This window comes from Neoarius graeffei, chromosome 19 (genome assembly GCF_027579695.1).
Source record: "Neoarius graeffei isolate fNeoGra1 chromosome 19, fNeoGra1.pri, whole genome shotgun sequence".
NCBI classification, from domain to species: Eukaryota; Metazoa; Chordata; class Actinopteri; order Siluriformes; family Ariidae; genus Neoarius; species Neoarius graeffei.
The window spans coordinates 21610894-21623420 of record NC_083587.1 but is presented as its reverse complement, the minus strand read 5'-3'; the positions used below and the strand labels follow the sequence as shown (position 1 = coordinate 21623420).

The 12527-nt window shown below is 42.5% G+C and overlaps 1 protein-coding gene across 1 annotated transcript in view; it reads left to right on the top strand.

Annotated features, from left to right (window-relative positions):
- Positions 1-247: 247 nt before the first annotated feature.
- Positions 248-12527, top strand: part of cpa6 (carboxypeptidase A6) — a 99773-nt gene continuing 87493 nt past the window's right edge. Inside the window, exon 1 of the mRNA XM_060899861.1 lies at positions 248-480. Within this exon, the coding sequence (XP_060755844.1) occupies positions 380-480 (101 nt within the window). The 5' untranslated portion in view covers positions 248-379. The remainder of the gene's footprint in view (positions 481-12527) is intronic.

Sequence of the window (12527 nt, the reverse complement as noted above, 5' to 3'; positions counted from 1 at the left end):
AATGTATATATGTTTCAGAGAGAGAGAGAGAGAGAGAGAGTTTTCCTGTCAAATGAAATACAAGACAGATAAACTTCTCTAAAGCAAAGCTAATTGGTCCAATCTGGCAACCCAGTTTTAGCGCTCGTTTCCAAAAAAAAAAAAAAGAAAAAAAAAGGGACACTGGGTCACGTGGTGCGAGTCGCACGCGCTTTAAAAGTCGAGATGAGCGCGCGATGTTCTCCACCTGAGCTATTCCGCACCTCAGCCTGAGCAAGAGCTGCAGCTCCGCACCCACAGCGCCTCCTCTCCTCTCCTCTCCTCTCCTCTCCTCTCCTCCGCTCCGTGAACATCTGCAGAACAATGTGAAGAACCTGCAGCAACTCTTTATTACTTTAACATGGCATCGGAAGTTTGGAGCGCGTGCGCTGCACTTCTCCTCGGGTGGGTTGTGTGTTCTAATCCCGCGAGCGCCTTCCTCTACAGCAACCGCTATGTCGGGTGAGTGAAGCGCATTCATTCATTCTTTCATTCGTTCATTCATTCGTTCATTCATTCGTTCCTCTACCTTGAAACTAAGTACGCATGGGATGGAGCGAGTGGCTTTTTAACCACCTCCACCGCTTCCCTCTGCTCGTTTCCATGGAAACAGCACCAATCTCAGGAGAATTAAACATTGAATCGACTCCGATTCTGATTCAATATGTTGTTCAGACACGGAGTCGATTCAAAGAGTCGGATCTCCATACTAGTTTTACTCCTCTCATCTCATTATCTGTAGCCGCTTTATCCTGTTCTACAGGGTCGCAGGCAAGCTGGAGCCTATCCCAGCTGACTACGGGCGAAAGGCGGGGTACACCCTGGACAAGTCGCCAGGTCATCACAGGGCTGATACATAGACACAGACAACCATTCACACTCACATTCACACCTACGGTCAATTTAGAGTCACCAGTTAACCTAACCTGCATGTCTTTGGACTGTGGGGGAAACCGGAGCACCCGGAGGAAACCCACACGGACACTGGGAGAACATGCAAACTCCGCACAGAAAGGCCCTCGCCGGCCACGGGGCTCGAACCCGGACCTTCTTGCTGTGAGGCGACAGTGCTAACCACAGTATTAATGAATGAATGAATTAATTAATTCAACAACACACAACACGGTTATGGCTGATGGTAAACAAGTATTATAAACAAAGATTATTGCCATCATGGCTCAAGCAAACGTTTATAATGAGCTGCCCCTGAGACTCTCTAGCATTGGTGATTTGGGATTTTTTTTTTTTTTTTTTAACTTGTCATATTTCACAGATTGTTTTCCCAAACTCACTCACTCCTTCCAGCTTGTCCCACGTATGCGTGTGGGGTCGCTGTCATGTTGGACCCTATTGATCCACATGTCCTATTAATTGGAGCATAGTTTTACCCCGGATGCCCTTCCTGCCGTAACTCTCCCATGTCCGGGCTTCGAAACAACCATTCACAGTTAAGAGTCACCAGTTAACCTAACTGCATGTCTTTGGACTGTAGGGGAAACCGGCGCACCCGAAGGAAACCTACATAGACACATGGAAAACATGCAAACTCCACACGGAAAGGCCTCCATTGGCCACTGGGCTCGAACCCAGAACCTTCTTGCTGTGAGGTGACAGTGCTAACCACTACACCCCCATGCCGCCCCAGGTTGTTTTCCTAAACTAAGACAGCCTTTCCTGTTTTCTCATCTTTAAAAGGAGTCAAATCCTGTTCATTGTGTGAGAACTGACTCTCATTTACCAAGGTCAGAAATCAGAAAGCCAGCTGAGAATGTGGAAAGGAATGGGAACGACTTAATCTGTTCAAATGCATCAAAACAATCTGTAAAGAAAGTGCTATAAACTATTTGCATATACAATACTACGCAAAAGTATGAGGCACATGGTGTAAATCGTGTCAATATTCAGTGCTTTAAAAAAAAAAAAAAAAAAATATATATATATATATATATATATATATATATATATATATATATATATATATATATATATATATATATATATAGTAGTCTCGGGTCCAGTGAGTGCAGTTTTATGCGGAAATGAGCTGTAGGTTTTACTGAGCATCTTACAGAACCAGCCGCAGTTCTTCTGGACACTTTGACTCCTTGCTTCTTCATTTTACACCAAAACCCAGGATGTTACCTCCTACAACAAAGTTGGAGGAGGTTATGTTTTCGCCTCTGTTTGTTTGCTTGTCTGTTCCCAACGTAACTCAAAGTAGTGAACGGATTTTGATGAAATTTTGCGGAAATATGAGCCATGGGCCAAGGAATAACTGATTTAGATGTTGCTCCAAATCTGAATGTGGCTTGACAGAGGGATGCACTGTCCAGAGTGTCCTTCTAATTTTTTATATTTTTCATAAACGTTTTTCTGCAACATAAATAAAAAAAAATAAAAATCCATAACAAAGTTTGTACTTAAAAAAAAAAAAATAGGAAGCCTAAGATTTTTTGCACAGTACTGTATCTGAACACTGCGTCCAAAAGTCCATTACACCTTATTTGAGTAGCTAGCAAAATAATTTCAATACTTCCAATAAATATAGTCCATACGCTACTAAAGAAATGACCTGAGGACTTTTGAATAAATGTTACGCAGCAAGCGGGAAAGATTGAGTGCGAGCTGCATGAGTTTTATTCAAGAACCTTTTACATGTGAAAATGTCCGTGCATGCATAATTCATCAGTGTTTTGGCCGCATTAATAATTTCCAATCCGCTGTTCTGGAAACAGCATCTCTTTCCAGCTCGGGCGCATGCGAACTTCGTGATTCATGTCCAGTCCAAATTGTACTGTAATTAAGCTATATCTATCTAATGCCACTAAATATCCATCAACCAAAATTTCAGCCATTATCATTTAGCTCTAGGAACAGTCCCAGAATTGCCAGAAAACCTATTATAATCTTACAGAATTGGCAAAGTAAAGAACGGGCTGGTTGATCTCATTGAGACTGTTTGATTGTTCATGATTTCTGCAGAACTAGTCGTAACATTCATTTGGTCAAGTTCCAATTTGTCGATGGTTTCTTGTGAATTGAGGAAGGTTTTAAATCAGGAAAGAGATGGAAACGGACAATCTGGGAACTCTGAAGCAGCCCTGATTTTCGATAATAGTACCCAGTGTTCATGAGAACTGGACATTAAACGCAATTTTGGAGACTTTACTCACTCTAAAGATGTTTCTGATTGTGTCTTGACTAGAAATAATGTTTGATTCTCTGAATTTTTAGCTGATGGTGATTCTCGATCATCTTGGACTGCTTCTCTAATCAAGGTTTGACCACAGCGATGATGTTAAAGTTCAACTCTGATTGGTCAGAAGGTATTGATTGATATATTATTTTATTTTTTTGAAACTGCAGCTCTGATAGTAGTTCCAAGGCAAATCACAGAAATGAAGGCTTTCCAGCTGCTTGCGTGATTGAGACTTCATATCGTGTACTGGTGAACGTCCCAAACTGGTGCAACTTTAAAATATTGCCAGTAAAATATTTTCCATTCAATATGTCGTAAATCTCATGTTCACTCACTAACAAGATGCAGTATTCATTGTCACGTTTTCCTGCACGTTTGCTTTCCATCTCTGTCGGCTTACTGAGCTTCATGTGCATTTTTATTCAGTTTCTTTCTATGCTAGTAGTGTAATATAAAAAGTAAAAATAAATAAATAGTTATAAAGTCCCCTTTTCCAGCTGTTAGGAAGTAATTAGCAGGAGACGTGAGATCTGTAGGAAATGTTCCACTGACAAATGCAGGAAACACTGCGACATTTCAAACGCGCTCCTTAAATGCCGACAAATAAATCACAGTAAATCGACAATTGTAATAATATTATCGTGAAAATTTTCATTAGTAGACTATATTGGAAGTAAACTTTTTAGTACTGTACAAAAGTCCTAGGCCCTCTGTTTTTTTTTTTTTTTTTTTTCATTCAAACTGTTATAGATTTTTTTTTTTTATGACTTCTCCATTATCAAGTCAGAATATTACAAAAAACATTTTAGAGTGGGCGGCACGGTGGTGTAGTGGTTAGCGCTGTCGCCTCACAGCAAGAAGGTCCTGGGTTCGAGCCCCGTGGCCGGCGAGGGCCTTTCTGTGTGGAGTTTGCATGTTCTCCCCGTGTCCGCGTGGGTTTCCTCCGGGTGCTCCGGTTTCCCCCACAGTCCAAAGACATGCAGGTTAGGTTAACTGGTGACTCTAAATTGAGCGTAGGTGTGAATGTGAGTGTGAATGGTTGTCTGTGTCTATGTGTCAGCCCTGTGATGACCTGGCGACTTGTCCAGGGTGTACCCCGCCTTTCGCCCGTAGTCAGCTGGGATAGGCTCCAGCTTGCCTGCGACCCTGTAGAAGGATAAAGCGGCTACAGATAATGAGAGGGGATGAGGGGAAAAAAAAAAGTTTGTCTCTAAGCAGCATATTCCATAAGAGAGCACTTTTCAGATTAAAAAAAAAGAAAACATAATGAAGGCTGCTGGGTTTTGGTGCAAAATGAAGAAGCGAGTGTGACAGTCAGAGTGTCCAGAAGAACTGGGGCTGGTTCTGTAAGACGCTCAGTAAAACCTACAGCTCATTTCCGCATACAACTGCACTCACTGGACCTCAGACTACTATTTTTTTTTTTTTTTTTTAAAGCAAAGGGTCGTCTCACACCAAATATTGACTTTTGTTTCATTTATTATGGCTCACTGATTATAGTATTATTTTTTCTAATATTGAAACATTTACTTTCATTATTTTCTAAGTTATTTTTGGTCTACAGCATTTCTTTACATGTGCCTAAGACTTTCGCACAGAACTGTATATCAAGTACCGTAAGTTTTGCCACCAGTGTGCTCCAGTGTCACATGAAGGACAAGCAAGCTGATGAAGACAGTTTCCTCTCTGACGAACATCTTTCCCAAAACCTCTCCATAAATCTCTGCTCTTGGCTTTTGTGAAAGGGATTCTTGCTTTCCTGTGTCACAGCATGGAAGGATGACAGAACAAAAAGACTGAGGGCCATTACAGCAAAGGCACAATACACGCTATATATCACACCAAGGTGTGAAGACCCACTAAGGATCATAAGGTTGTAACAGCTGAGCAACGGAAACGATAGCGTGACTCGTAGCGGAAAAGTGCATTTCCGATGGGTAGGATTTTAGCTCAGGAACGCAGGCTTTACCTAAAAATGCTGCCTGCCTACCTACTCAGACAAAAGTACTCTACAGGTTGAACTGTTGTTCTTTAAAATACCATACAGTGAAAACTCCTCTTAATTGTAGAACAGCTGCAGTTACATAGCGTAAATTACACTACCGTTCAAAAGTTTGGGGTCACTTTGAAATGTCCTTATTTTTGAAAGAAAAGCACTGTTCTTTTCAATGAAGATCACTTTAAACTAATCAGAAATATACTCTGTACATTGCTAATGTGGTAAATGACTATTCTAGCTGCAAATGTCTGGTTTTTGGTGCAATATCTACATACAGTTAGGTCCATATATATTTGGACACTGACACAAATTTTGTTTTTTACCTGTTTACTGAAACATCTTCAAGTTATAGTTATATAATGGACATGGACATAAAGTCCAGACTTTCAGCTTTCATTTGAGGGTATCCACATTAAAACTGGATGAAGGGTTTAGGAGTTTCAGCTCCTTAACATGTGCCACCCTGTTTTTAAAGGGACCAAAAGTAATTGGACAATTGACTCAAAGGCTATTTCGTGGGCAGGTGTGGGAAATTCCTTCGTTATGTCATTCTCAATTAAGCAGATAAAAGGCCTGGAGTTGATATGAGGTGTGGTGCTTGCATTTGGAAGATTTTGCTGTGAAGAAAACATGCGGTCAAAGGAGCTCTCCATGCAGGTGAAACAAGCCATCCTTAAGCTGCGAAAACAGGAAAAAAAACATCCGAGAAATTGCTACAATATTAGGAGTGGCAAAATCTACAGTTTGGTACATCCTGAGAAAGAAAGAAAGCACTGGTGAACTCATCAATGCAAAAAGACCTGGACACCCACAGAAGACAACAGTGGTGGATGATCGCAGAATAATTTCCATGGTGAAGAGAAACCCCTTCACAACAGCCAACCAAGTGAACAACATTCTCCAGGAGGTAGGCGTATCAATATCCAAATCTACCATAAAGAGAAGACTGCATGAAAGTAAATACAGAGGGTTCATTGCACGGTGCAAGCCACTCATAAGCCTCAAGAATAAAAAGGCTAGATTGGACTTTGCTAAAAAACATCTGAAAAAGCCAGCACAGTTCTGGAAGAACATTCTTTGGACAGATGAAACCAAGATCAACCTCTACCAGAATGATGGAAAGAAAAAAGTATGGTGAAGGCGTGGTACAGCTCATGATCCAAAGCATACCACATCATCTGTAAAACACGGCGGAGGCAGTGTGATGGCTTGGGCATGCATGGCTGCCAGTGGCACTGGGTCACTAGTGTTTATTGATGATGTGACACAGGACAGAAGCAGCCGGATGAATTCTGAGGTATTCAGAGACATACTGTGTGCTCAAATCCAGCCAAATGCAGCCAAACTGATTGGTCGGCGTTTCATAATACAGATGGACAATGACCCAAAACATAAAGCCAAAGCAACCCAGGAGTTTATTAAAGCAAAGAAGTGGAATATTCTTGAATGGCCAAGTCAGTCACCTGATCTCAACCCAACTGAGCATGCATTTCACTTGTTAAAGACAACTTCAGACAGAAAGGCCCACAAACAAACAGCAACTGAAAACCGCTGCAGTAAAGGCCTGGCAGAGCATTAAAAAGGAGGAACCACAGCGTCTGGTGATGTCCATGAGTTCAAGACTTCAGGCAGTCATTGCCAACAAAAGGTTTTCAACCAAGTATTAGAAATGAACATTTTATTTACAATTATTTAATTTGTCCAATTACTTTTGAGCCCCTGAAATGAAGGGATTGTGTTTAAAAAATGCTTTAGTTCCTCACACTTTTATGCAATCATTTTGTTCAACCCACTGAATTAAAGCTGAAAGTCTGAACTTCAACTGCATCTGAATTGTTTTGTTCAAAATCCATTGTGGTAATGCACAGAACCAAAATTAGAAAAATGTTGTCTCTGTCCAAATATTTATGGACCTAACTGTAGGTGTATAGAGGCCCATTTCCAGCAACTCTCACTCCAGTGTTCTAATGGTACAATGTGTTTGCTCATTGCCTCAGAAGGCTAATGGATGATTAGAAAACCCTTGTACAATCATGTTAGCACAGCTGAAAACAGTTGAGCTCTTTAGAGAAGCTATAAAACTGACCTTCCTTTGAGCAGATTGAGTTTCTGGAGCATCACATTTGTGGGGTCGATTAAATGCTCAAAATGGCCAGAAAAATATGTCGACTATATTTTCTATTCATTTTACAACTTATGGTGGTAAATAAAAGTGTGACTTTTCATGGAAAACACAAAATTGTCTGGGTGACCCCAAACTTTTGAACAGTAGTGTATGTTCATCTCGAGTTCGATGCAAAACACCATCCCAGTGACGGAGCCTGAAAATGTTCACCTGTAGGCAGTGTGTGTGTAACTTAATGGCACAATCTGTATCTGTTTAGTGCTCTAAATATCCATATCTCTATTAAAAATGGGCGTGGCCTAAACCTCATCGTGTGTATTCTGGCTCTGACAGTTCCTCAACCTCAGCTACATCACTTGAGTTCAGAACTGATTGAGAGCTCACAGGTGCACGAGATCGGGGCACTTTTTTTTTCGCCCCCATGCCTACCCACAAGAATTTCTAATCAATTTAGTATGTTCTCTTCCTCAAAACATAAATAAACTAGTTACCTAATCTGACCAGGTAGTTATAAATGAAGGAAGACTTTTAAATGCATCATTCTGTGAACCTATTTGGCAAGATTTGTCAAAACCAAGTGAATATTCTTGTCTGTATGCTGTCAGAAATAGTGGGACAGTAGGAGTCCATTTCTGTCCCCCAAAGATACAGTCTACACTAATATACACCCTAGGGCTCATTTATTTGTCCTTTTGGTAACTGTGTACCTTTTTGAGGGCCAAAAAGGTACGTACATGTTCCCAAGCAGTATATAAAGGGTACAGATATGTACCTTAGTAGGTACTGCCCCAGTGACAAGCCATTGTACCCTTAAAGGTACAATAAATAAATAAATAAATAATATTGGCTGGCGTTGAGTGGGATATCGGATATATTCCAATCAGCTAGCGTGATACTGAACGAGTTGAAGACGAGTAGCTGAATAGAATATATCTGATATACCACGAAAAAAGCCAGCCCATCTCATCTCATCTCATTATCTGTAGCTGCTTTATCCTGTCCTACAGGGTCGCAGGCAAGCTGGAGCCTATCCCAGCTGACTACGGGCGAAAGGCGGGGTACACCCTGGACAAGTCGCCAGGTCATCACAGGGCTGACACATAGACACAGACAACCATTCACACTCACATTCACACCTACGGTCAATTTAGAGTCACCAGTTAACCTAACCTGCATGTCTTTGGACTGTGGGGGAAACCGGAGCACCCGGAGGAAACCCACGCGGACACGGGGAGAACATGCAAACTCCGCACAGAAAGGCCCTCGCCGGCCACGGGGCTCGAATCCGGACCTTCTTGCTGTGAGGCGACAGCGCTAACCACTACACCACCGTGCCGCCCCAAGCCAGCCAATATTTTATTATTATTATTATTATTATTATTATACACACATTCCTTTCAGGTGTTCGACGCGTCTTTCTCTTTCAAAATTCTCTCAAAATCTTCCGCATTTAACGAAGCAAACCTGGCGGCCATGTTTGTTTACAAATTGTCAGTCGCTCTCTAGCGTGGAAGTTTTACATCTCCGACGTGTCATGTCATGTCGTCTTGACAACCATGCAATATCGTAAACCATATTCAACGCTCATTCTCTATTGAGTAGAGTGATGTAATACACGTAGGATAAGCGATATGCTAACAATATTGCATGCTGTCAAACCAAATGAATGAAACCTACTAAAAGGGAATGGAACTCATGTTTTATTCCATCGAAAAAGTGTCCTGTATGGATAATATACTTTATTTTCTGAGAGTGGGCGGCACGGTGGTGTAGTGGTTAGCGCTGTCGCCTCACAGCAAGAAGGTCCGGGTTCGAGCCCCGGGGCCGGCGAGGGCCTTTCTGTGTGGAGTTTGCATGTTCTCCCCGTGTCCGCGTGGGTTTCCTCCGGGTGCTCCGGTTTCCCCCACAGTCCAAAGACATGCAGGTTAGGTTAACTGGTGACTCTAAATTGAGCGTAGGTGTGAATGTGAGTGTGAATGGTTGTCTGTGTCTATGTGTCAGCCCTGTGATGACCTGGCGACTTGTCCAGGGTGTACCCCGCCTTTCACCCGTAGTCAGCTGGGATAGGCTCCAGCTTGCCTGCGACCCTGTAGAAGGATAAAGCGGCTACAGATAATGAGATGAGATGAAATTATCTATTTATTTTCAGTTATTTCCATAGCAGGGAGATGGATGTCATTTTAACTGCATGTGATAACAATGTTGTATGTTCCAAATAGTATCATGGTGCTGTAGATCATCTAACCAACTCTCAGGTCATGCCTAGCATGGATGATTTTAATTACGTGTGAGAATAAAACAAGAGCACGCTGCAACTGCTGACGTTGGCGAAACAAGTATAGACACGCTGAATACAACTTGTCGGAATGCCTGTTTTTCTTCGCCTGTCATGTGTGTTTGTATACTCTACTGATTTAGGTTTGCGGTTTGTAAAGGTCGTGTGGCAGCTTACATGCTTGAACTCTGGAGAGAATTCCAGTAGGGAAGGCTATTGTGCTGCGGATTAACATGCTTTTACCTTCCAGAGGGGGTGAAGCGGGGCATGCGGGTCTGTGAGCCATCACAGCCTCGGGTTAGACTTTAATATCTAAATTGGCAGATGCTATGGTTGGAATTGCTCCTTTATTTGGTTACATAACAAGGATACACTGTGTGTGACTGTATGTGAGTCATCGGCATGAACTTGTGTGATCGATGGCCACGTAAATAACTTTTTTTTTTTTTTTTTTTTTAAAGTGTAATTGTTGATATGGTGAATTTTTCTGTGAAGAGTGTTTTAGCATTTTTGGAAGCAGTCTCCAGTGTCAGTCGCAGGAAACAAATTTGTCAAAGGCCACAGAATGTCAAGGACATGCAGTATTCATACAAGATTCTACAGACATGACTCTACGAATATGTAATGTGAGGTGTGCGTGACTTGTTAGTCAACTGGAGACAGCAAGTGTCTAAAAATGTTACGTGTTTGTATAACGAAGTCAAGGGTTGAAGTTGAATAGAGTGAGCATGCTTGTTTAATGCAGTGTAGCTTTCTTTAAAAAACAAACAAACTGATAGTCGGATAGCTAGATAACTAAGCTAACTTATCTGAGTTAGCTGTCTAACATGACCTGAGAAGCTAGCCTAGTTTGCTTAAAAAGCTTGCCAATATTAGCCTAATTCTACCTTTCCGGGGCGGCACGGTGGTGTAGTGGTTAGCGCTGTCGCCTCACAGCAAGAAGGTCCGGGTTCGAGCCCCGTGGCCGGCGAGGGCCTTTCTGTGTGGAGTTTGCATGTTCTCCCCGTGTCCGCGTGGGTTTCCTCCGGGTGCTCCGGTTTCCCCCACAGTCCAAAGACATGCAGGTTAGGTTAACTGGTGACTCTAAATTGAGCGTAGGTGTGATTGTGAATGGTTGTCTGTCTGTGTGTCAGCCCTGTGATGAGCTGGCGACTTGTCCAGGGTGTACCCCGCCTTTCACCCGTAGTCAGCTGGGATAGGCTCCAGCTTGCCTGCGACCCTGTAGAACAGGATAAAGCGGCTACAGATAATGAGATGAGATGTCCAGGCAGACATCCTTATCCGGAGTAGCCTACCGTACTTTGTAGTCTCTGTCAATTAAAAAAATTCTCCTCATGCCAGTCAGACCCTAAGAATACAATTGGTGAGCTACACTCACCGGCCACTTTAGTAGGAACTTGTTCTTGATTCTAAGATGCCTGTTCTTGGCTGCAGGAGTGGAACCCAATTTGCTGTTCTGCTGTGTTATGCTGAGATACTTTTCTGTTCACCATGGTTGTAAAGAGTTGCTATGAGCTGCTATATCCTTCCTGGCAGCTCGAACCAATCTGGCCATTTTCCTCTGACCTCTCTTATCAACAAGGTGTTTGTTTCCACCCACAGAACTGTCGCTCACTCAGTGTTATTTTGTTTTTCGTACCATTCTGTGTAAACTCTAGAGACTGTCGTGTGTGAAAACCCCAGGAGATCAGCAGTTTCTGAAACACTCAAACCAGTCCATCTGGCTCAAACCAACACCCGTGCTACAGTGAAAGCAAGTCGCACTTTGAGATCACAGTAATTTTTCCCGTTCTGATGTTTGAAGTGAACATTAACTGAAGCTCTTGATTTGTATCTGCATGATTGTATGCATTGTGCTGCTGTCAAGGGATCGGCTGATTACAGAACTGCATCAAACAGCAGCGGTGTGGGTGTACCTAATAAAGTGTCCAGTGAGTGTACCGGTGTATATACAGTGTCTTGCAAAAGTATTCATCCCCACTGGTGTTTGTCCTGTTTTGCTGCATTACGAGCTGGAATTAAAATGGATTTTTGGGGCGTTAGCACTATTTGATTTACACAACATGCCTACCACTTTAAAGGTGAAAATTGTTTTATTGTGCCACAAACAATAATTAAGATGAAAACCCGAAATCTGGAGTGTGCATAGGTATTCAACCCCCCAACTCAATACTTTGTAGAGCCACCTTTTGCTGCAATTCCATCTGCAAGTCTCTTGGGGTTTGTCTCTATTAGCTTAGCACATCTAGCCACTGGGATTTTTGCCCATTCCTCAGTTAAGGCAAACTGCTCCAACTCCTTCAAGTTAGATGGGTTGAGTTGGTGTACAGCAATCTTCAAGTTATGCCACAGGTTCTCAGTTGGATTGAGGTCTGGGCTTTGATTAGGCCATTCCAAGACATTTAAATGTTTCCCTTTAAACCACTCCAGTGTAGCTTTAGCACTATGTTTAGGGTCATTGTCCTGCTGGAACATGAACCTTCGTCCCAGTCTCAAACCTCTGGCTGACTCAAACAGGTTTTCATCCAGAATCGCCCTGTATTTAGTGCCATCCATCTTTCCTTCAGTCCTGACCAGCTTTCTTGTCCCTGCAGATGAAAAACATCCCCACAGCATGATACTGCCACCACCATGCTTCACTGTAAGAATGGTGTTCTCAGGGTGTTGGGTTTGTGCCACACATGGCATTTCCCATGATGGCCAAAAAGATCAATTTTAGTCTCATTTGACCAGAGACTTTTCTTCCATGTGTTTGGGGAGTCTGCCACATGCTGTCGGGCAAACTCCAAACGTGTTTTCTTAAGCAATGACTTTTTTTTTTTTTTCCTAGCCACTATTCCATAAAGCCCCGCTCTGTGGAGTGTATGGCTTAAAGTGGTCCTATGGACAGATACTCCCATCTCCACTGTGG